This window comes from Chelonoidis abingdonii, chromosome 4, assembly GCF_003597395.2.
Source record: "Chelonoidis abingdonii isolate Lonesome George chromosome 4, CheloAbing_2.0, whole genome shotgun sequence".
Lineage (NCBI taxonomy): Eukaryota > Metazoa > Chordata > Testudines > Testudinidae > Chelonoidis > Chelonoidis abingdonii.
Window position 1 is genome coordinate 150,381,956 of NC_133772.1, and position 26,324 is coordinate 150,408,279.

The following is a 26,324-nucleotide window of genomic DNA, read 5'->3' on the forward strand; positions in this document are numbered from 1 at the left end:
TACATGATCATTAGTCCTCCACTAATGGTTGTGGGGAAAAAGATTATTGGTTCTAAAATATTTGTCTCAGACCCCCAGAGTTTTAGGTTACCTTATCTTGGAACTTAAAAACAAAAAACAAAAGAACTCTTCCATCCTCCTCCTCCTACACAATAATTTTGTTAGTCATCTTGCTCTTCTAACTCAATTCTTCAATTTCAACCTGAATTTTTGCAGTCAATAATCCAGTAAATTCTAGAATTAGAGATGAATGCCTGGATTATGCCATCTGAGAACTCAGATTCCAGATGTTTTCAAATTATATAAAATACTAGTTTCACAGTCTAAATATTCTTGAAGCAATAAACTGCTAAACGTATGCTGGAAATTAAGTGTGTGGGGGGGAAGTATAATGATAATTTAAATAATACCATTTTTAAAAGGACTTTTATAGTGTGAAAGTGAAGCACAGAAATAAATACATTACACCAATAAACCTGGCTTTACAATGATAATGAGCATTCATGCCAAGTGCCTTTTTGGAACTGAACATAGCTAGTTCTGGATACTGTACTAATATCATTTTGAACTCTGATTTAAATATTTAACACACTTTAAAAAATTCTTACTGAGTTGGAAACTCCACTTATACACTCTAGGGGGAGCACTGTGGTGATGTTTCTCTCTATGTTTATCCTTTTCTCCATCTTTGATGTGAGGGGAAATTACTCTTGCAGGGGATCGCGCAAGCTTCTGTGGTTTGGACACATTTATGTGTTTTACTGGAGTACATTTACTTGAACTGTCCATGACAGGAAGATCTTCACTATCACTGCTTTGTCCTGTAATAACACAAATTAATTTTGATTAGAAGACAGACCTATAATTCTGGTATTCTTCTAACCCTACAATCTAGGTTACATAAACTGTGGTTATGGTCAGAAAAGTGAACAGTAAAATTGTGTTTCCTTACTCAAAAGACCCTGCCCCCTTTGTGGATTCCAAATTGTTTCAGATTATTGACAAACCCATTTAAAATTTTCTAATTTTGTTAGGTACATTATGACGAGCTGATTCTTCAGGTGTGCCAGTGCTCCCTCTAACCCCAATGGAGGGAGCAGTTAGGGGCTGAGTCAGCCCCAGCCAAAGTACATTTTTTACCTACAAAAATAATACAGACATTTTATTCCAAAATAAGTGTGTTTGCTGTCAAAAAAGCAGGTGTGACTTAAAAACACATTTAGTTATTTCAGAGTAGACAAGGCCCTAGAGTCATTTTTCAGAGCACAAATGCACTAATTACCTATAGATGTGAACAATGTACGATCATTTCAGTAGAGTATGCATCTCTGATATAGAAGAACCTCAGAGTTACAAACACCAGAGTTACGAACTGATCAGTCAACTACACACGTGATTTGGAACTGGAAGTACACAGTCATGCAGCAGAGACAAAAAACGCCAATACAGTACAATACTGTGTTAAATGGAAACTACTAAAACAACAAAAAGAAGACACGACAAGGTAAGGAAACTGTTTCTGTGCTTGTTTCATTTAAATTAAGACAGTGAAAAGCAGCATTTTTCTACTTCGTAGTAAAATTTCAAAGCTTATTAAATCAATCTTCAGTTGTAAACTTTTGAAAAAATAATCAGAATATTTTTTCAGTTACGAACATTTCAGAGTTATGAACAACCTCCATTCCTGAGATGTTCCTAACTGAGGTTCTACTGTACCATATTCACATAGACATGCAGTGTGATCTTGTACTTCAGTGTATAGTTAGATTTATTTTGTAAAAACAAAAACAATTTAAAACTTCTTACAATAGTGCCAAAATAAAGGTTCACATTTCAAATATACAAGTCTTATGAAATTTTAAGTTACAGTTCCCACCAAAATCTTCATTCTGCACATCAGGCATCATTTAACAGTCTATGAACAATATTTGTTTCAGTTATTGTGGGAACCCAAAATATTTGACATAAATCTTAACAATGCTGTTGTTGGCATTGACTCTATTGACCTATTTGATTCAAATCCATTAGCTATCTCAGGTCATCATTACTTATAAGACTAAATCCAGACTTTCTGCAGCTGATTTAAAAAGGTTACATATCTGATCACAATGTCAACCGCACATAAAAGTCCCATCTCTAAAAGGTGTCGTACTTATCTCATTTCACTCGATGTATTTTTTCTTGTAAGTTACAATTAATGTATCTTTCTTACCTTAGAAGCACTTAGACATCACTTTTCAAGGAGGTGCTTCTATTCAGCAAGCATAGGGACAAAATGATAATTGAGCTGAACACATATAACCAGGATAACTGTAAAATAATTGGTATCTTCTCACATACAGCAGCCTTGTAAAGATAGTTGCTAATGAAAATGATGACGATAACAGTCATGAGATTGCCAGATACTACTAGATACATAGTTAGTGGTCCAGTCAACACTAATTAAAGGCCCTGGCAAGGAAACCCCTACACACGTATAAAGGTGATAAATATCAAAAGGATGGATTACTACACACTTGCTGTGATACAGCACAAACATTCACTTCCAAATGTACCTGTTCCATTCTTTTCATTTTTGGCTACAGCACTTGATCGCTTTGGAGTACGCTTTTGTTTCTTTGCCAGTGTCCCACTATTGCCATCGCTTGGCCTTTTTTGACCTGAAGAAAAAGAAAAAACATGCCTCAAATATTTCTGCCTTCAATATACCCCTTTTAAAACAAATAGATGGAACTGAAAACTAGTATTAGAGGAAGCCAAATGCCACCTTTGAACCAACAGTCCTTAGCAAAGCAATACAAGATTTACAATGGTTTCAGGAATTGTCAAAATAGAGATTGGCTTTTCACATGGGAAACACATACCCTTCTCTCCATTATCTCTGTCTTGTACTGCTATACTACAATTGCTTGAAGTGGTACTGGCTTCAAATCCATTAGCAGACTCGCTTTCACAGAGACCTTCTTGAGATTCTTCTGCCACACTGTCCACTTCAATCGTTACATCGCTTTCACTTTTTATACTGCGAGATTCATCCTGACTGAGAGCAAGGGGTGAGGCCACAGAGAAGTTAGGCTGGACTGCAGGGGTTAAGGCAGATGGATTTGAGGTCAAAGTGTTGGGGTCTGGCTTTTCTGTTACTGCATCCTCACTACTGCTCTTTTCCTTTTCATCAAAGTCATCCAAGTCCACTTCATGGCAAAGTAGAGTTTCAGGTCCAATCTGAGGCATGGTGTCATCCTCATCTTTTAATGGAACATGCTCATTTTCCTCAGATGTACATTCAAAATTTTCATTCGTCAGGTCTTGAACATGTTGAACTGACTCTGCTACTAAAGACGGCATATCCTCATTTTCAGTTCTGAGTGACTCTTCATCATGAAAGTCTTTACATTCCTCCATTCCAATACATTCATTGGTCCTCTCAGACACAATATTTGGCACTTCCATCTCACACTCTCGTCGTACCTTTTTCTCAGGCGATGTCTGTTCCAACGTTTTCCTTTTCAAAAGCTTCTTATCTTTTGAACAAAGGTCTGTTTCGTTTTCAGCAGTGGTGGACAACTCTTTACTGTCTAAGGAAGAAATTTCTGATCTTTCAGATTCTATGAGGGTTTCATTTGTTCCCTCTTCCTGGCTTTCTGGCAAAACCTTTACATTCTCTAAAGAGGGGTCTCTTGTCTTGCTCCTTCTTCCCTTCCCCTTAGGTGATTTTTCAGTCTCTTTTTTAATTTCTTCCACTTGTTCAGCTTTGTTTCCAAAAATCTGAACTATTTGTTCACTTTCTTCAACTTCCAGTTTCAAAGTTTCTAGAGGCTGCACTTGAGTCCTGTCATTTTCTTTCATCAATACATGTGGGATCTTTGGGTTTTCTTCAGCAGGTTTCTCATCAATTAGTTTTTCATTTTTTTCCATATCTGAAATTTCTGCAGAAAATTCTTCATTCATACTCTTTTCAGAAGTCTCATCAGCTTCACTGTCAGATGAACAAGAATCTGCCAGAAAATAAGATTAAAAAACAACACATCAGATCACTGTTAAAGCACAATTTTTTTATATTAGCTATGCAGATAATATTCAATAACCCACACAGATATAGTGTCCAAAATCACTTTATGGAAGAAAAAAAAAATCCAAAATGTGTTGCATTATTCAACCTATTTTTGCTACAGTTTTTCTGAGTGTTCCTTTAGATCTTTATGAAAGTATGGTAGCACTAGTGTAAACTTTTTTTGTGTTCACTTTTTTTTTTTGGTGGGGGTGGGGGGGTGTTAGAAATCAAAAAGCCACACATAAATCATAGTTCAGGAGGACAGGATAGTTTTACAAGTCTCCTTATAGCTTGAATCTTCCCCGTCACCTCACCTCAAAAAGGAATGGATAGCTCAGAAGACTGATAATGGGGTTACAGCCATTCATTGCTAAATCAGTGGTTTCAATCAGAAGCCATATAGATAGCAAGTAACACTATGGTGCCTGATAGTTGTGCAGAGATCTATATGAAATGAGTTGGTGGCTTCAATTCAGTTCCTACTAGACAAGGGTTCTTATCATCAAACAACACTGTCACCATTTGTACTTAACTAGCATCCCTGATGGATGCATGAGCTGTGAGATTAGAAGATTGAGTGACCATAGTAATGGCCACAATTTTATCTCTGGATTAGGATTGAAGCAGACTGACGCGAGAACATGGGGTAGCTGCCCCTTCCCTAACTGCCTGGGGAGCAAGGAGATTTTTTTTTCCCTCCACTGGTGTCAATTTAGTTCTTTCAACAGCATTAAAATTCGCAGGGAAAAAAGGGCGTTTTAATCACTTTTTCAAAAAGGAATGAAAATCAAAAACACAGGACAGAGATCACTCACCGTTTGATCCTCTATCAGAATCAAACATTCCTGAGCTACGTCTCGTCTGCCTGCGAGGTGTTCCTAAAAATCAAAATCAAAACTAATTAATTTATATAGAATAAAATTTGTTATATAGCTACTAAACTGACTGACTGAACGCACAGGACTTCAAAACTGTTGACTCACAATAAAACAATATGCTTATTAAATGTTTCATACTAACGTGTGGGGTTACATTATTAGTGTTTACATAAATTTCTCCTATGTATGAGCACCCTAAGTGTCTCACATGACTGTATCAGGTGTACCTTCTGTTCCATTTGGTAATGATGAGCAATCTGACATATTGCTCCATGTAATTCTGGCTCCTGCTTTACCTTCACTATTAGGTGTTTTGGATAAACTGCAAGACATGTTTGACAGCAGAGTAGATTTCAGAGGGGGGCGGCCACGTTTTGATTTCTGTTTCTCCTCATCCTTCTTTTCATCCTTTTCCTGGTCTTCTTTACTCTGAAGACACAAAATTGGGCATTCTATGAATGTACATCACTGCTTATATAGTCAAAATGTCACCCTTTTTGGGCTACACATTAAGGGGAGGGGCTAGGGAGTGAATAGCTAAATAAACTCTTATTCTTAGGAGCAGAGAGATCCATTAAACTCTTACAAATTATTACAAGAAGTTTACTGATCTACAAATATTACTTTTGCTTTTTTCTTTTGTTTTCTCTTTGGTCCTCCTTTGTCCAAAGGCCAGATAATCCGATCAGCTTTCACCCATTCATCGTATCTAAAGGCAAAACACAGCACACTGTTACTACTCCCATTAAAAATTGTTTTATTGTAATTTGATGGTTCAAAGCTGAATTGCAAAGACCTTAATTACAATTCAAAATAGACCCCCAGCCCCCTTTTAGCAACATATCAAGTATCTGATGTTTTAAAACATATTTAATGCTATGTTTTATTGCAATTACCTTCCTAAGATCCTGAGGAAATCTGAAGGTGCACACCTTCCTGGTCTCCTGCCAGCAAAGCACTGGAAGTCAGGTGACCTGGGGTCAATTACAGACTCTTCCATCAACTTCATGTGACCTTAGAAAATTCAGTTTTAATCTCTCCACACCTCAGTTTCCCCATCTATAACACTGTTATAAAATAATCATACTTACCTGTGTTTTTAAAGAATTTTCAAATTGTCTGACAAAAGACACTAAGCATTAGGGGAGACTGTCAAAGGCATAAATGCAGTTAAGTGCTTATCTGCCATTTGTACCTTTGAAACTCTCCTGCATTATTATTATTATTAATAATATAGACGAGGGGATATGAATAGAAGTTTGGAAAAAAGGTTTCTTTCAAACCTACGTGATGTCAATGTCATTCAAGAAAGTCTGTTTAGATTTCTCAGGAATTCAATGAGGTGGCAAGTCTCAAATTTTAATGTACAAGGAAAACACATTTTAAAATATATTTGAGTTTTGTGGCATTAGCACAGTCGCATTGTTTATAAAAATAAAGAAATGCCATTACACAACAGGTATTCAATATAAGGAATGCACTCTTTTGGAATACAACATAAGCGTTCAGTGGAATGTTTTCTGCACCTCCTTACAGTTCAGCTTTCCCCACTCACTCCCACCATGAATTTCTTAAAACATAGATCTTCTTTAATTATAGCCGGTGTTCAACTGTCAGCATATTTTTTGTTGCTGAAATTTCAGGGTTTAATAAACCAATAACTGTATAAGCTACCCTACTACTGAACGCAATACCATTTCTAATATTCAGGGTGACATCTGGAAGCATACCACCACTTTCTTAAAAGGCAAGAGTAATTTAAACGTCACTTTCATAGCTCACTATATTCGCCAAAGATCTGATCTTGGTGACAATTATTACCAGGCATCGAATTTATTCCCACAAGAATGCCAAATTAATATAACAGTACTACTCATAGTTTTATGCAGCGATGGACCAAAATCCTGCAAACACTTACACACATGCGTAATTCCATTGGCTTCAATAGGATTACTCATATGTGAGTGAGGGCAGGCACATGAAAAAGTTTTAGCAGGATCTGACCCTACTGTGCAATACTAATTCACTGCACGGCCAAGAGACCCATTACTCTTCCCCCTTTGATGACATTTTCTCTTAAAAAGCAAAAAAAAAAAAAAAATTAAAAAAAAATCTCTGAATACAACAATTATTTTAGTAAACTAAAATAAAGTTAACCAGTAATTTTTCCTTCTTACCTTACATTCCAGCCATAGTAATGTACTAAATATAAAACCTCCCCATCATCAATTTCTGTGCTTTTAATACTGGCTTCATAAATTTTCTGAGTTTTTCCACGTCCATATTTTACTTTCACTTTGGTTCCCGTAAGACAGGGCTCTGAGTCCTCCTCATCTTCCTCCCCTTCTGATTCTCCTTTGTTTTCAACTTCCTCCCTGTAGGCAAGGTATATTTATAATGCCCATCGATTATTTAATTACAATCAGACCTAACATTTCCAAAGCATAGTTTCTAATCAGAGGAAGGAGAAGATAAAAAGTTTGCAGTAGGGAGTTCCATGCTTCATGAAGTGCAATGGATAAAAAAAGGGGCTGGTTATAGCTTATTCAAGTCAGACACCTCCACTCTGTTTTGCATAAATCAGAAGTGTTAAAAATGATGCATCGGATTTATTCACAAATCACATTTTAACATGATTTATTACGTGCATAACTATCTCAAAGCTTTAACGTTTATCCTCTGAAACATATGGAGATCACAGAAAGAAGGTGGAGAAAATACATTACGTTAACTCACTGTTTTGAAGCTCCATGAAACAGAAGGTGCTGAGCAAGGCAACACTAACTTTAATTCTTAGTATTTGCTTCTGATGTGTTATTTTAAATTTTTCCACCTTCCACAATTTTCTTTCAAGTTATAGGAGATGTTTGCACTGCCAATGTAATGGCTCTTTTGTGGATATCTAATCAGTTCCACTGAAGCAAACAGTGGTGAACACAAGGTTACAATAAATGCCTTTAACCGTGATATAATTTAAAAAAAAAAGAGGCTAAGAATTTTTATCTACCATTTAACTTAAGGAAAGATCCATAAGGACTAGGTGCCTGAAAAATGTCTTTTCAATAACCAATGTCTCATCTGATCTACATACTTACGTGGCCTTTTAAACAAATTATTTGGAATAGAAGCAAAACCTAGAACTATAAGGAACCACAAGCAGACAAAATAGACAGACAAAGCACAACTTGCTTTTTACAGAAGATATATGTTAGTTCATCTCTGACTATAGCCTATCTTGCATCAATAACAGTTTACACTAAAAGGAAAGACGATGGCCAAGGCACCAAGTACTTACAAGAAAGATGACCAGAGACTGTAGATATATGTAATACACCTGTGCAACCTACTGTACACTCATGCTGTATCTATGTTTGAATGGAATTTTTGCTTGCTGTGTTATTCTACAAGATCTTTCTTTTGACTGAAGGTGCAGACTTCTTTGAAGTCACTGTTTTTTCCACAAGTGCATCAAAACGAGAACATCAGAATGGCCACACTGGGTCAGACCAAGGGTCCATTTAGCCTAGTATCCTGTCTTCCAACAGTGGCCAATGCTTCAGGGGGAATGAAGAGAACAGTGATCCATTCCCTGTCACTCATTCCCAGCTTCTGGCAAACAGACTATTGACACAGTCGCTTGCCAATCCTGGTTAATAGCCATTGACCTATCCTCCAGGAACTTATCCAGTTCTTTTTTGAACCCCGTTATATAGTCTAAGCCTTCACAACATCCTCTGGCAAAGAGTTCTACAGGCTGATTGTGCATTGTGTGAAGAAATACTTCCTTCCTTATTTTCTCCACCCACAGTCATCTCTTTTCCAAGCTGAAAAGTCCCAGTCTTATTAATCTCTCCTCATATGGAAACGATATGGAGATGATGCAGCTAACACATTCTCCAGTTGCATCAAACAAAAAGTCATCAGGCTTGATTCACTCTCAGCTTGTGCCCCAAGTGCGCTCCTCCCCTTCCCCAGGCACATGGGCTAGAAAAGAGGAAGAATGATGTCACAAGAAGCAGAACCAATCCCTGAATGGAGCAAGGGGGTAGTCAGAACTAGCAGGGTGGGAAGAGAGAGGCCTTGCCTGTTTTCACAAGCCCTGGACAGCAGTGATTTAAACCAATTCTGCCTCTTAGTTTGTACTATGGCTGCTATTTTCTACCACTCAGCTCGTTACTCCAACATCTCCTCATTCTTCCACATTGTTCTGTTGCCCACCACTCTCTCCTTGCCCTCCATGTTGCCCTCTTCAATCCATCTCCCCTTTTCATTTTTAGTCCCCCTTCCTCCTCTTTTCTTCTTTGCTCTTTTTAATTCACCCCCTCCTGCCCTCTAAATATATTTAAATAAAAATGGAAACAAGTGCAAGTCAGACATTTGGCAACCATCATTAGCCACTTCGCTTCTATGTTACATCCACTTTCTACCCCAAATCATACAACATAAACAGACAAGACAGAGTGTAGGAAACCATCTATCACTACATGATTGCATAACACCTAGCCAGTCCTAGCTGGTGCTTGTGTGTACTACTGTGCACAAATACCAATATAATCCAAGCCCACAGTAGGGTGACCAGATGTCCCGACAAAATTGGGACCGTCCCGACATTTAGGTGTTTGTCCCATAACTTGTCCCGATATTTTGCTCCGCTAGCAGCACTCAGATTCCCCTCGCACACACTCCCCCCACCCCCATGTGTCCTAATGTTTTCTTCCTTTCATCTGGTCACCCTAGCCTGCAGTGACAGAAGTCCATCCAGAGTGAATATTGTGTGCAACTGAGGGGGGTCGTGACACTCTTGGCTAAAGCAGCCCAGAAGTGGGGCTGGGATGAGAACAGAGCTAGAACATCCAGGGATGCACTGATTTAATAGACCTCCTGGGAAACATTCTCAAGATAAACTCCTGTATGGCCCCCAAAATTAGAATGCTGCCCTTTCTGACCGAACCCTTGGAGAAAGATAACAGCGGAAATACTACCTGCCATCTCCAGGGAAGAATCCTCCCTCAGGTACAGCAGGCCTCTGCTGTTTTGGAGATGCACGAGGGGCAAACTGTGATGGCTGTGTGTGGGTGAGAAAATCATGGACTTGATTCACGTCTGATCTCCAAAAATGGAATCCTAAACCTCCCTTGTACTCAGCAATACAGAGTGCCGCTGTACCACCACACAGGCATTCTTTTAAAGAGCAGATGTAAGTTAATATGTACCTCTCTTGCCTTCTCTCTTCCTCTTCATCAGATTCTTTATCAGATTCCTCTTGTTTTTTCATTTTCTTCTCTTTTTGCTTTGGTGTGTTCTTTCTCCCGAGTGGTGTCTCATTTTCTTTCTTCTCTGCATTCTCAAGTGCTTCCTCTACATCTTTATTTTCTTTGTTGCTGTCTTTTAATTTGTCCTGCATTTTATCCTCTTCGGTTTCTTTTTTAGTAGTTATTGCATCGCGAGCAAGTCTCCTCCGTCCCTAAGATAGAAATGCAATCTGTTAAACAAGCATTGCCATGTTCAGGGCAGGGGAGGTTATGCAGTGCACAGGATACATTGAAGTATATTTATTTTTCCTGTACAGAAGACGGATTGGAGGCCAACGTGAAGTTTTGCATTTGAGAGTTATCACATATTTATAAATTTAAAACATTGTGTGCACTCTGTTTACAATTATGACATTCCAATATAAGAGTTCTAGCTTTTCATTAGTTTACAGGTGCATTTTAAAGGAATTTGTTTAGATCTACAAGGCCTAAACACATGAAATATCACCCTCCCTAGCTGACTATGGCAGTTGTGGTACGTGGAATTACTTGAGTTGATAGTCCCATGGTTTAAAAGAGACAGAGATCCTCACAAGGCATTTTCCACGAGGGATCCTCAATTCTGGAAAGTGCTCTCCTTGGTCTGACAGGACGCAGATTTGTATGCAGTGTTGTTGTAGCCATGTTGGTCCCAGGATATTAGAGGGACAAAGTGGGTGATGTAATATCTGTTATTGGACCAACTTCCATCGGTCAGAGACACAAGCTTTCGAGCTTACACAGAACTCTACTTCAAGTCTGGGCCTGATGAAAAGCCATGTGTAAATTTGAACGCTTGTCTCTCTCATCAACATAACTTTGTCCAATCTTAGATATTACCTCACTGACCTTGTCTCTCTACATTTGTTTGCCTTCAGAGCATGCTGCAAGACCGCTGGAGTTTCCAAAGGGGTAAATAACAGCAGTGGGGACAGCTGGTGAGTTTGGGGAAGGGGGTCTTAACTGTTATGGGCTTATTATTTTATTATTAAGCGGCCTAGGTGCTCTTTTTGGTAGCATCACATTTTTGTACTCAGAACATATATCTTCTATTAGGATGTATTTATTATTCAAAACAACAATTAAATATTAGGGCACCTAATGGGTTTTGAACTTAAAGCAACATAATGGCAACCACCTGGAAGTATTACATAGTCACATAAAGATAACATTATCTACATATTATTTAATGCTGCTGGTTGGCCGAGTTAACGGTTAACTTTGCCATCCAATAAGTCAAAGCAGCATAAAAAAAACCCTTCCACTCCCTCTTCTCTCCTGACCCACAACCTTCCTCCAATAAACCCTGTCCAATAAACCCTTCCTCCAACCCTGTCCAATAAAAATGGCTTTTGCAGCAATGCTGGAAGGTGATCAAGTTAGAGATAATCATAGGTGACTGGTCTGTATTATCTTTTCATATTTTCAGTGCTTGTCTAAAGCTAAACATTGTATATTTATATATTATTGTAGAAACCACATCTTTTAAACTATTGATTCAATACATTTACCACATTTTAAGTAGCATTTCCAGTAAGCATATGCTCACAATATTTTTATTTTCATGTAATAAGATCCTTTCTATCAATCATTTAATACCTTGACAGGATCTAGTCACCAAAAAACTTCAATAGGAAACAAACTTCTGATGTTATATGGAAGCTAGCTTACATCACAAGGAGATGAGATACTAAATGTGCATTATTAAATATTTTAACTGGAAACATTCTTTGTTCTTTGGTAACTGTCAGAAGTAACATTTCTTTCCCTTTCAGTGTGCTAGTTTTAATAAATGAACACACAGTAACTTCTTTAATAGAACTAGCCAGCGTTCTAGCCAGTTAATCTAGATAACTCAGACAGTTAATTTCTTGTTCTAATGAAGGAAAAATTCTTTTAAATATTTTCTTATATTCTACTTTTGATTGAACACTAAATTAGATGGGGTGACTGATGTATCTATGTACCTGCTGACATGGCCCTCATCACCACAGCATTCAAGCAATACTCAAAATAAAAAAATAAAAATAGACATCAAACAAAAAACTCACTATCCCTCCATTCCCTTCTCTGCAAATGTGAATGAGTTGAAAGGCTGAAGATTTTTATTTATTTTTTAAAGAGAGATATCATGAGAACACTAGGTCAAATAAATGGGGTTTACATTTGGTACTTAAAGCTGTGAGGTGTCTGCTTATTCTTATCTCTTGCAGGAGGAAGTTACATAACCTAGGTCCAGTTCCTGTGAAAATTCTCCTGTGTTCACAAGTCTGCTCCACTTGGTAATAGTTTTATGGTTCTGGTGGAACACAGCTGTTAATGAAAGTCATGGCTGTGCAGGGAAACAAAGTCTGAGTCAGAAGGGACCATCACAACCATCTAGTCTGATCCTGCACATTGCAGGTCACAGAACCTCACCCACCCACTCCTGTAATAGATCCCTAACACCTGGCTGGGTACTAAAGTCCTCAAATCATGATGTAAAGCAGGGGCAGTGGTGTGCCAAGTCTTCATTTATTCACTCTAATTTAAGCTTTTGCGCGCCAGTAATACATTAATATTTTTAGAAGACCTCTTTCTATAAGTCTATAATATATAACTAAACTATTGTTGTATGTAAAGTAAATAAGGTTTAAAAATGTTTAAGAAGCTTTATTTAAAATTAAATTAAAATCCAGAGCCCCCTGGACCGCTGGCCAGGACCTGGCCAGTTTGAGTGCCACTGAAAATCAGCTTCTGTGCTGCCTTCGGCACGCATGCCATAGGTTGCCTACCCCGATGTAAAAGCTTCAAGTTACAGTGAATCCACTGTTTACACTAGTTTAAACTTGCAAGTGACCCGTGCCCTACGCTGCTGAGGAAGGTGAAACCTTCCCAGGGTCTTAGGCAATCTGACCCAGAGGAAAATTCTTTCCCGACCTCAAATATAGCGACCAGTTAGACCTGGAGAATGAGGGCAAGACCCACCAGCCAGACAACTGGGAAAGAATTGTCTGTAGTAACTCAGAGCCCTCCCCAGCTACTGTCTCACTCCCAGCCATTGGAGGAGAAATTTGCTTCTAGCAATTGCAGATCAGATACATGCTATTGTAGGCAGTCTCATCATACCATCCCCTCCATAAGCTTATCAAGCTCAGTCTTGAAGCCAGTTAGTTTTTTTGCCCCAACTATTCTTGAAAGGCTGCTTTAGAACTTTAGTCCTCTAATGGTTAGAAAACTTCATCTAATTCCAAGCCTAAATTTGTTGATGGCCAGTTTATATCCATTTGTTCTTGTGTCCACATTGGCACTTAACTGAAATAACTTCTCTCCCTCCCTGGTATTTATCCCTCTGATTTTTTATAGAGAGCAATCATGTTTCCTCTCAGCCTTCTTTTGGTTAGGCTAAAGAAGCCAAACTCTTTGAGGCTCTTCTCATAAGGTAAGTTTTCCATTCCTTCAAATATCCTAGCAGCCTTTCTCTGCACCTGTTCCAGTTTGAATTAATCTTTCTTAAACATAGGAATCCAAAACTGCACACAGTATTCCAGAGGAGGTTTCACCTGTGCCTTGTAGAATGGTACTAACATTTCCCTGGCTCTACTGGAAATACCTCGCCTGATGCATCACGGCCATATCACATTGGTGGCTCATCATCATCCTGTGATCAGCCAATGCACCCAGGTCTTTCTCCTCCTCTGTCACTTCCAACTGATACGTACTCAGCTTGTAGCTTGTTGTTAGTCCCTAAGTTTATGATCCTGCACTATTAAATTTCATCCTCTCTCTGTTACTCCAGTTTTCAAGGTCATCCAGATCATCTTGTATGATATTCTGGTCCTTCTCCATATTGGCAATACCTCCCAACTTTGTATCATTTGCAAATTTTATTAGCACATTCCTACTTTTTGTGCCATGGTCAGTAATAAAAATGTTAAATAAGGTTGGTCCCAAAACTAATCCCTGAGGAACTCCACTAGTAAACATATTCCAGCCTGACAGTCACCTTTCAGGATGATCCATTGTAGTCTTCCGTTTAACCAGTTCTTTATCCCTATCTTCTCAAATGCATTACTGAAACCTAGGTAGATTAGATCGACTGCATCTCCTTTGTCTAAAGATGATCTCAGATAGCTTGGTCAATCTCCTGGAGGGTTCTGACCATCAAGAGAGAACTTGAAGTGGACTATATTCAATGGGAAGCCAGTGTAAACAGTGGAACACTGTCTTGATATGTGAATGGAAGCCTGTGTTGTCCAGCATGTGGCTCCTGTGTTTGTACAAGTATGGCAATGCCCATGTACAGCCAATCCTTTAGGGAAATCTCGTATCACTGAACTATTAAGGACACCCAGTTCTATTTAGCACATAAATTAAAAAAACCCTCAAATCAGACTACTTACTCTCGGGGATCTTAATTCTATTTCTTCTTTTTCACTTTCACTGCTGGAATTATTTTCTTCTGCTTCATTTTTTACTTCTGCTGGGAGCATTTCTTGTTCCTCTTTTACAGTTTCCTCCATTGGTTCTTGTTTCTGAATGTCTTCTACCACTTTTGGTTCATTATGGTGGATGGTCCTGAACTGAATGTTTGCAGAGCGGCAGTACTCTTCAAAACCATAAAGATATCTATGTACGCAAACAAAGTTTCATTACATTTTTACCATAGCATATCTGATCTTCATTTCACTGAACTGCAAAAAAATTCTTTATTTTCTTACTCACAGAAGTGCAAGAGAAGAGCACTAACTCCTGAAAAAAAAAAAAAAACCAACCCCCCAAACCCCAAACCAAACAATAAAAACCTCAATCCTATGTTAAGAGATTTTGAGGTACCATGATTAAGCAGTCATCTGAGAGTGACTAAGTTTAACATTGCACGTGCACAGTTTTAATTCTGTCCCATTTCCTTAAGCATTCATGACAGTCAAGAGCACATCATGCTACACTGTTTGTCAAACACACAATTGCTTCTACAATTTTAGAATCACCTTGCAATATTTTTTCCCATTCTTATATTGTTAGAGCGTTTTTAATGTCATAATGGTCTATCACAACTTTACTAATTTTTGCATGCTAAATACTTTTCTGTAAAATATGCATCTTAAAATTAGTGCCCTGCTCAACTCCCATTGAAGACAATCTGAATAACACAATTTTCATTTACTTAACAAGTAAGATGAGACCCTTTGTCACCTGCTATTCAACAAGTACGGCTTTCATTAGGTTCAAGTCAGAGAACAAGGTAGTTAACCACTAAGCTAGTTTAGCTGCAAAATGTAGGTAGGCAATATACGCCTGCAAATTTTCACTTCTCTTCTTAATCAGTAATAGTTTGCTGTGTACTTTTCAAATGATTACTTTAATGTGCTGTCTGGCATACACAATTGTAAAAGACAGAATACACATTAATCTACGGCTTAGAAAACATATGATATATTGTATTTGAGAAACAAAATGCAATCATGTCATTAAAGACTTTTGTACTGCAAATGCACAACGGTGAGAGTTAATGTTGCATGTGTAACCTTAACTTAAGCCATTCCTGATACTGGTGCCAATCACACAACCTCATTGCTCAGTTGTTCTGATAATTTTTTTTGTTTTAAGAAAACAAAGTTCTTCAGAATTGGGTAAAACATTCCCCCTGCTTCCCACATGTAGAGCTCAAATTCTCCTTTTACTCAAAACACTGAACTATATTTACTCAACCTTTCAGGAGAAAAAAAGAAGAAAAAAGTCCACTCTACTTAGAAAGTGAGCCTGAAATGTTTCAGCCCAGAAGATGTAAGTATCAAAAATGAAAATACATCTGAACATCAGGGGTTAGAATGAAAAGGCTTATGCAGCCTTAACTCGAGTGGTCACCACCACTCCTCCCACTCCTATAGCTAACAACGTTAAGTGTGTCTGAAAGCCATCATCTACAGATCTATAAAGATATAAACAAATTTCAGCACTGATGTTCCGAAAGATTATTTCTGCAACATACTTATTTCTAGCTACATTGTACAGAAAGTTTAAAAGTCTGGAGCATAAAAATGCAAAGCACAGCCCACAGCATGCAGCTATCACAAATCTCAATGGAAGAAGAATGTGTGTGCATCTGAGGACAGAGTCTGTCCATGTTGTTAAACATAAGTTGCAAATTGATTGTATAGCAGTTTTCATTGCTATATTCCACAACAGTAACACCACATGCCAACAATGGAGATTTCCTGCTCTGAAACAAGCAATGTTCTAAGAAACTGCAACTGCAAGATCCTACATGGTGCCCAGCACCTACTCCCCTTTGTAGTTAATGGAAGTGGAAGACAGGGCCGGTTTTAAGCCAATTCACTCGACTCCCCGGAATTGGGCCTTGTGCCGAAGAGGGCTCTGCGCCTAAGGGGGCCCTGCTCCAGGGCTCTTTGGTGGAGGGGTTCCTTTGGTGTCGTGGAAAACCCGGAGCAGACCCCTCACTGACAAGTATTCCAATAGGGCTCCGCAGGTCATAAAGCCGGCCCTGATGGAGGATGCTAAGCACCACTCTCACTGCAGAACTCCGGCCCTTCTTTGCAAGAACTTCTTATGTTGCTACATTAATTTTGCCAGATTTTAAGAACAGAATGTGGAACACTAACTTGTCTACTAATATCAACTGCTGAGGCATCAAAATAAAGTGTTCATGCTACTTTTCAGATTTTCCATATTTATAAAACTATTCATTCAATCATCTAATAACATATAACTTACTTTCTATAAGCAGTTTTTACATTGTAGGAAGCAGCTGAGTTCAAAATAGGAATGCCAAGGTCCATATAAATTTGCTTCCATACAGCACCGCTGTCAATCTGGAAAAGTAAGTTTTATTTGTTAACCAGGAAAATTAAGAACAAAATTTACTGTGACACTAGAACTGTAAACATAATTTCCAAGAGAACAAATAGATATTTTGCTTACGAAAAATTTGACACTTACATTGTCACACCCACCCTGTTGATACACCAGCCTAAAAAGTTTGAAGAGGTTAAGATCCTTGTAGCCCAGAACAGGAGGTTTATTGATAGGAGTACCTAATTAACATAAGAATACAAATAAATAAAGTTACCATGCAGATAAGCAAACTTCTCTTCCATCCCATAGCACAGACTTGATTGCTGGTACATTTTTAATTTAGTGTCTGAAATAATATTTTTACCCATAAAAGAACATCCCAAGTCAGTTGCTCCCAACTAATGGTCATGCTCAGCTTTTACGTCAGCATCTGGTTGGTTCTAGATGGGTTATTATAGTGTTTGGCATCATAGGCCTGCAAACTACACAGGTTCTCTGACCCTCCTCAGATCTCTCGGGAAAACTCCATCTGATTGGCTGCCCTTACCCGAACAGCAGGGAAAACACAGAAAGGCAGCCAAAATATAGAATGACAGCCTATCAGAATTGCTAAGGAAAAGCCTGGAAAATGGTAAGGTGTGGGAGTTGATAAAGAGAAGAACATAAAATGTTTAGGTGAAGGGGACACAGAGTAGAAAATTAAATTAAAGGGTCAGAATGTGAAATAGTGGAAAAGGTGGCAAGAGAGAAAAATATTTGTGTGGAGATAGAGTATGAAACTAAACTAATAGTGTTGGGAATCAGGTAGGAAAGGAGAATCTATTAATTGTGAAAGAGGAGGCCCAAAATAAACAGAGCTAAGGCCTGAAAATTGATGAAGTTGCTACTCCTCCCTGCCAAGGTAGAAAAGAAGGCCCCTTTTTTTCCATTAAATACTATCTTTAAGCAATATCAGTTTGTCTCGGGACTGGGTCTTTACTTTTAATGCTCTGTTACCATCCTTGTTTTCCCCACGTCCCACAGCTGCCTACACAGTCTCTCCCTACTTCCTTGACTAACAGCACTTGAGGCAGGGTGACACTCCTTAGTGAAGGAAGAGGAAAAAGAACAGTAACAGAAGTAGAAGAATCACTTTATAAAGAAGCTAGTATTGCTTACACATAACACGCTTTTCTCTGAAGCCCCTCCTTTCCCCCCACCGCCCCGCTCCCCCAAGAGTGCTAATTCCACATGGCATGGTCTTCAAAGTGATGCTGGATGAACGCCAGAAAAGCCTGCCATAACAAATACATGACCCACTAATATATTTGTGATAGGCAAGTGGCAAGACTGAACAGGCTAGGTACTACTCCATTAAGCCTCTGTGGATTAGAAAATACCTTATTAAATAGAAGACCAGCCTACTTAAAATGGTGACCTGCTATATTTTTTTTAATTATATTTAAAGATCGTGAAACCATTTTGACTGAACTAATATAGTCTGTCTCCCTTTTGTTTGTTTTTCTTATCAATATTTATTGCGATAGATTACGTTAACATTTTATGAACTTAAGGGCAGAGAAGGTATTCAGTATGTAACTGATTCTAAACTTACTCCTTGCAACCCCAGTCCTTTCAGATCCAGATATAACCACACATGCTTTGCTATACTATGATGTAATGTCACCACTGCTATGGAATCATTTTGGAGCCTGGCAATTTGAGGATCTACGAATTGGTCAAACAGTTTTTAGTACATACGGTGCTTACAAAAAAATTTAAAAGATATTTTCTACCCTGTGGAAAAGACCTGCTAATTTTTGACTAAAGTATTTAAAGAGAGAGTCTAGTCTTATTTGTAGATTTTTTCAATTCTGCTATTGATCAAAACAAGTTTGCAAACACAAGAGTGAAAATTTTTTATATTAAAAAAAGACAGCCATATCTGAGCATAAAATACGTGGGCACAACATGCTACTTGTTGAAAGGATAACCTATTTTCTAGCATCAATGCCTTAGAAAAGCTCAGGGTGTTAGAACTGGTTGCCACCCCGAAAATGGAAAACTAGTATTGCATAAGCCACTGAAATTTGTGGTTCTAAGGACGGTGAAACTGGGAGGAAGGCAAAGCACCGTACTATGTGCAAAGGTAACTGGAGCACTTCCAATATATTCTTTGCCATTATAGCATCTAACCGTCATGTATATAACAGACTGGTCTAATTCTGTCGAGAAAAGCAGCAAATCAATTCTTTCCTTATTCTAACTATTGAACCAAGCTGGATTGCTTAGGTTGTTTTCCAGGTGAATGTCACTGTTGCTCCACTACTAGTAGAATGTCTGTGCGTGATTAGGATAGCCTTGCAACAAGACTTAAAAATGGCACATTTCCAGATTTCTGGTGGCTGAAAGTGCCACAACCCAGGGACAAGTCTCCAGGTGTTTTTATCCTCCAAATCAGAGTTGCCAGCCATAGCTGCCAAAGAGGGACACCAACTCAGAGGCTATTTCAAAGATACTTTGATTCTAGCTCATCAAGAACTGTCTAAAAAAACCCAACACACAACCAAACATCAGTTAGGCAGGGTTTGCTTTTACTCTGTGTGTTATGCTGATAAGCGTCTGACATAAGACGACTTGCCCCATTTGAAAATGGTTACAAATGTTTTCATCTGTATGTTTAGTCATTGTAATATACATGTTTCCCTGATGCAAGGGTGATAACATAATACAACACATTAAATTTAAAAAGAATTTTTTTAAATGCGTCGGTACACAAGAGATAACAAGTTAAGCAATGTATCACCTCTGTCTTCCATAAACTTGTAAAGCTGTTGGAGGAAGTTGTCCCTCTCTTCAGGATCAAGCTCTTCCTCAGGCTGTCAAAACAAAGGGAGACATATTGAAAATATTAGATGCATATGGACAGTCAGATCCCAAACAATTCATTTGCACAAAAAAAGCCAAGCCAAGTTCGCCCATATAAGGATACGATATCCAGAAAATAAACCAATCAGAAAGGGCTAGCCACACAAATGGAGACAAGTTTAAACAAGATGAGGACTAACTTGGTTCCCCTACAAAGGTTCAAAACCCCATACATACACGGGAGTCTCAACTGGGGAAAAAGAAAATACTGAGCAGTGGGATCCTCAATCCATTAGAGGTATGACATGGCCTGCACTAATATATTACTGATGTCATATAGTAAAATCTAATATTGAATGTGTTATTTACAAGACTATAGCAGTTAACATGAATTCTAGCCTTCCCCAGTAGAAACACTATAGTCAAGGTTGCAAAATGGTTTCCACTGCAACAGTCCCTATATCTTCAGATGCTCATACATTTCTGGGGAAGAAGAGGAAGGAAATCCCTTGGGAAATGAAACTTCCCATGCTTGGTTTCAGCTCAAAGAGGTCATCTCTGGAAACATCTCAGGAGTCACATATATTTCAGAACAGCAGAATGTATGTTATCTATCCTGTTTTCTTTTTACCTCTACTATTCTTACATATCACCCTGGATAAACACAGCTTAGCTTTGACTTGGATAGTCCACAATGTGGAGTAAAGCCTTGCTATGTTCAAAGGGAAAATAAATAGAATAAATAAAAGTTAGGAGAAAAAAATCACTTTTGAGCATGTTCAGTGGGATTCTACGATATTAGCAGAGCCTCAGGAGGTCTTGCTTCCTGAAACATCTTATGTATGCCACACTCTTCCTGGCCAGCCTGGTAGGCTTAAGGATTGCTGGGGAGGCTGTCTGTCTCAGAGGAAAGATGTACAGAAAAAGTCAAAAATAAAATCCCACTACTGTATCATTAGTAGAAAAATCACAGGTAGTTTTGAGAGGAAGTATGAAGCAATAGAAAGGTTACTGATCTCAGTTTCAGTTTGGTCTGCATTCAGCAAATTCTAAGCTTTCATTTTAATAAAATTACATTCCTAATCTTCTGTTGTGAAAATAGAGCCATTGCAATCTAAACTGATACACCACTGCCTTGTTAACTGAAAAACAGCCTCCTGTGAAGCATCAGTATTAGTTCACCCCTGCTTCATCCTGCTTGCTTCAATGAGCTGTAATGTCCAGAGCAGAATGGGGGCTATTTAAATATTGACATTATTCTGCAGAGATAGTTTGTGTTTCTTCTCTTCTGATTTTTCTTAGAAAAGAAACAAGGAAATTAAATGCCAACCCACAAAATTATATAACGCTATTGTGACCATTTTGCTCATCTGTATATTCTATGATATACATTTAACAGACATATAAGTTATAAAATTAACAATAGAATCACACAATGATGCATATTTATTAGTGCATAAGAACTTTAGCTTTTATATTTCCTGCTTTAAAAAAAATTAAAAACTATGTAATCTTAACATTGCAATTAATAGATCTCACCATTTAATGTAAAAGGTTTTTATACCTATGGATAAAAAGCATTACAAGTGGTAGATATCTACAGATGTTCAGAATTCAGAAGCACTTCCATCTTGCACCGTTTATTCTTGTGGACATATCACCCAAAACAATGAAACTGTTGGCTAGAAATAGCTCTTCCATGAGCAGATACTTAAATATTAACAGTCTCTCAGTATCTTCACCTGAAGTTAAACAAAAGGCAAAGATGAAAAAAAGTGTACAGCCCAAGGGAACAGGAGCAGGAAGACCAAGTGAGTGACTATCCATGGGGAGCATGGAAAACAGAAGGAAGAGTTAGGACAGCTGATGCACCTAATTGGCCAGTCACTGGACAGCAGACCAGGTGAAACAAAGACTCATGAGTTGATGCTGGAGAGCATTTCACATTAGGCTATCTATATGCTATCCTTATCCCCTCTCTCTGTGTCTTGGGTGCAAGTGGTTCCCAGGACACCACCTGCTGTTCTGAAGCAGGGTTTCATTTCAATCAACTGCCCTCCAGGATTCATGGACTTAATGTCCCTAAGGCAACATCCTTGTTCCTGAGCGATGAGGAGGGATGAATTATTATTTCTGTCATGATAGCCTCAACCAATTGGGGCCCCACTTTGCTAGATGTTACACATCAAGAGACATAGTCCTTCCCTGAAAAACCAAGTCTGAATAGACAAGACAAAAGAAGTTTTATTATTTCTGTTTTACAGATGAATATAGGCACAGAGGCTCAGATCCACAAAAGGTATATAGGTGCACAAGTCCCAGTTTCAGGCTCCACTGCAATGCACAGAACTCCCATCGAACTCTGTTGGTGCCTAAACTCACTCAAGCACCTATATTTTCAGAGTAAAATTTTCCTCATCACAGATGTTTCTGCCTCTAGGCACACACACTGCAGCCTCCCTCTAGGTGTCGAGGCACCCAGAGTTTTATACAACCAGAGGAAGATAGGAATTTGCCCTCCTAACAAGGGTGCAGGGCCCAGTCCAGTAGATATGCTTAGAAACCACCTATTATACCAATTCTCATTCAAAATCTGAAAGGAGGTGGTGGTGATGGTGGCAGCAATACTCCACCTTATAACGTTTAGCCCAGTGGTTAGAGAACTCATTTGGCATGTGAGAGTATATCTACACTGTAATAAAAAACCCAGACCAAGATCGCACCTGGCCCAGGCTTGTAGGGCTTGGGCTGCAGGGCTCTAAAACTGCAGTGTAGATAGAGGGGAAGGATAGCTCAGTGGTTTGAGCATTGGCCTGCTAAACCTAGGGTTGGGAGTTGAATCCCTGAGAGGGTCATTTAGGGATCTGGGGCAAAAATCTGTCTGAGGATTGGTTCTGCTTTGAGCAGGGGGTTGGACTAGATGACCTCCTGCGGTCCCTTCCCTGACAGTCTATGATTCTATGTTTAGGCTCAGGCTGGAATTTGAGATCTGAGACCCCATGAAGGGGGTGGGTCCCAGGGCCCAGACTGAGCCTAAAGTCTACGCTGCTATTTTTAGTCCCACAGCCTGAGCCCCATGAGCCCAAGTCAGCTAACCCTAGCTCTCAGACTCTGTAGCACAGATTTTTTATTGCAGCGCAGACATACCCTGAGATTCAAGTTCAGTTCCCCTGCCGCTCAGGAAGAAGGGAGACCCCTGTTTGAATCCTACCTCTCAGGAAAGTATTCTAGCCACTTAGTTCTGGGATATTCCAGCGGTTCTCAAACTGTGGGTTCGGACCCTGAAGTGGGTTACATAGCAGGTCCTTTGGCTTCTCTCCCCCTATTTCTCCTGCTGCAGCCTCCAGAAGGGGGAAGATAAAGAAGAATTGAAGGAACCTGAATAAACATTGCAGCATCTCAGAAATGCTATTGCCACCACCTGTCACCACTGAGGAGAGCCATATTTCTGTTGGTAGGTAGCCTGAAAACTGCACTTCTAAGCATAGCATTCATGCCACCCCCTGTGGTAGATAGCAGGAATACTGCATACCAAGCAGCAGTCCCATCTCTTCTGAAGTCCAGATATTTTCACCAGAATGCTTCAGAATTTCGTAGATAAAATCTGTGCAAATAATCTTCTCTGAAAACTTCCAGTTCCACAGTAGGTTAGTTTCTCATTTACATCCTTTCCCCACAAACAGACTCTAATAAACGGTGAGTGAGGCCCAACGATTTAGCTAGATACAGGGTGCACTATAAACCACACACTCAAACAAGTAATCAGAAGTCTTGGAAATGAGTTACTTTAGATTAGTGAATTTGTCACTTGTAAATATATGTTGTGTGGTATGACATTTACATTTGCTACTTACCTGTTATGTAAATCCATGAATCTTAGAGAAGCTGTTTCTTGCTGAATAGCTTTGAAATCGTGATATTCTTGTATGCAATTTTTAGACTCAGATTTTATATGCTATCTTAAAACACACGCACTTTACACCAGAGATGGACTGCTTCAGACAACATTTTTATCTTGCCTCTGAAAACCATTTATACATTAGAGAAGTCTGGGAATAGTGGCAATTTGGAAGCAACATTAGAAGTTGTTAGTCATGTACAAGAATCCCAAATCTCTATTTCTAAAATGTAATTCATGGGTTTCAAATATTTCCACACACCCCTCCTCCCCGACTCAATGTAAATTTAATGCTGATGAAAGGTACCAGGAATGAAAATCCTTAGGACAGAAATCCTCTACTTATCCACAGAGCAGGTATAGCTGGGAAAGCTTTCTTGCACTGGTGGTGGGCAGTGACATGACTCAGTGCTAACTGGATGACAGCTCCTCTATAGGCTACCAGCCATCATGCCCATTCAGTCACTGGTTTGTCTGCTCAGAGTGCCAACAAGGGTGCCAACTGTGACGATATTTATGATTCAAATACCTGTCCATTGAGAAGCGGACTTTGACCAACTAATTTCACACAAGAAAATGTTGAATATGTCAGCCATTTTTTATATATATCTGCAAATCTGGAAGAATTATATGAAACTTTCTAGGTAACAACTTTTCTATTATAATTACACATTCTATGCTCTTATCAATGTATTGCAGCCTTTCTGAGAAACACGGATCTGAAGAGAGTTGGAAAAAGTGCATGCTACACCATGCTCCTGATTCAGCATTTAGGAATTTGACTTTCTTAGAACGTGTCTTATTTTGAAAAAACTCTTCAGAGCCATTGTTTAAATGGGCCATCTTTCCCCCCAGTTGAAGACTTCAGTAGGGTAAATTCACATGACAAGAAATCTATAATTTGACCTTAAAAATACATGGCCCTGCTACCAGGAGCGTGAGCAGGTACTTGCCACTGCCTGGAGAACAGAGCTCACCCTCTGCCACCACATCCTCCTGGATCTTCCAGTTATTATTTTCAAATAGCAGGAAGTGAGTTAGGCATCAAAATTTCATTTTCAAATGGGAAACAACTTACTTCTGATCTCATATGAGACAGACACCTTTAAAGGATGGCCAGCATGGTGACCTGTTCCCCTCATATTTCCCATGAGATGAACTGGCCAGCTTCAGCAATATCTCCCATTAGGAAGACTCTCCATGAAAAAGATCTGTCTGCAAGCCAATTCCTCGTGAGTGGAAAACATTAAGGGAGCAATCTGGCTAGCACTGTTGCTATGGTCTTAACTCTTCATGCTTCTAAAAATGTAAAAGAATAATAAGAGATGAAAAATCCAAAAGGATAGTAAAAAAAACACACTACCTAGCCGAGGGCAAAAGCAGTTAAATTCAGTCATGGTACACTGTCCAAACCTGAACACTGAGGGCCCTATACACCATTCCTCCCTTCCCACAACGCCTCACTCTCCAAAGCTCTCGCCCTTTGATCCAATCATCATTTAATATTATGTTTCACTGTAACTCTTTGAAATCCTACACATAAAATCAAATGCATACGCTCGATGTATAGGAATTCCTTTTGTTGCTTCTGACTCAACAAAAGGAATACATATATTTTAACTAAATGTATGAAGAGGGCTTGATTTGTCAATAGGAAGAATGTCCAAAGAGATTCAAAAGATCAAACTGCAGGCAGTCTCCCCTTTAAACACAGGGCAAGGAAAAAGTTAATCACTGGACATTTTTATTTCCTGGTAAACAACTAGCAATTGCCATCTTCCTTGACAGAAGAGTAGAAGTACAAGAAAATAATATGGTTGTACATATTTTTAATAAGACAGGCATAGACACAGATCTTGAGCTTCTGGAATGTTTTCAATGCAGCCAATGATACAGAAGAGCTTCAAATTTTTATACCTCTAATTCCAATTTATCATCAGAATGGCTGTTACATCCTAATATGTATCTAGCACACTCTTACTGCAGATTTTTAAATTTACAAATTGAATACAAAAGTTTATAGCCAACAGACCTGTGACTAGATTCAAACCAACCACTCACTTCCAAATGGGAAAAGTTACCTTATTCAACCAAAAGGAATAGCAAAAATAATAGTAACAAAAGGTCAGTTTCATTATTTAAACAAGCATCCAACTATAAGTTGAAAGCAATACAGTAACTTAGGGCTGCTATGCAGTATTTTGAAATTACTGCAAAAGAGTCTCACAAATTTAATCTTTTGAGAAACTCATTATGCAACATGATACGTCAATATTCTTCTAAAATTTAATATAGATATCAATGCGAAGGCTATCTCCAGATTCTCCTCCTGCACTGCCAACTGTAAAGAATTCCACACTCATAAGTTACCTCCAACAGGAGAAATAACCACATAGGTATCACCATGTTGATCCCGTATTCTCAGATCTTGAAGAGACTATGCAGCAACAGCACAACATCTTGGTGCTTTCCCTAAAATTACTCCTTGTACTGAACCATTACTAAATCAACCACACACAGACACAGACACACACAGTGTGTCAAAGCAAAATTATGGATCCTAA

General features: G+C 38.7%; 1 protein-coding gene across 8 annotated transcripts in view; it reads right to left on the reverse strand.

Moving 5' to 3' along the window:
* ARID4A (AT-rich interaction domain 4A) overlaps positions 1-26,324 on the reverse strand; it is a 68,209-nt gene that overhangs the window by 9,008 nt on the left and 32,877 nt on the right. For 5 of the 8 annotated variants that reach the window (XM_075065773.1, XM_032775706.2, XM_032775703.2 and 2 more), the window contains 12 exons: positions 19,801-19,873; positions 17,160-17,254; positions 16,935-17,032; positions 14,603-14,828; positions 10,143-10,393; positions 7,107-7,304; positions 5,554-5,638; positions 5,157-5,358; positions 4,867-4,929; positions 2,865-3,995; positions 2,556-2,660; positions 609-821 (listed from right to left, as the gene is read on the reverse strand). In XM_075065773.1, the coding sequence (XP_074921874.1) occupies positions 609-821; positions 2,556-2,660; positions 2,865-3,995; positions 4,867-4,929; positions 5,157-5,358; positions 5,554-5,638; positions 7,107-7,304; positions 10,143-10,393; positions 14,603-14,828; positions 16,935-17,032; positions 17,160-17,254; positions 19,801-19,873 (2,740 nt within the window). The remainder of the gene's footprint in view (positions 1-608; positions 822-2,555; positions 2,661-2,864; positions 3,996-4,866; positions 4,930-5,156; positions 5,359-5,553; positions 5,639-7,106; positions 7,305-10,142; positions 10,394-14,602; positions 14,829-16,934; positions 17,033-17,159; positions 17,255-19,800; positions 19,874-26,324) is intronic. The other 3 variants (XM_032775707.2, XM_032775708.2, XM_075065772.1) reach the window with 3 other exon arrangements.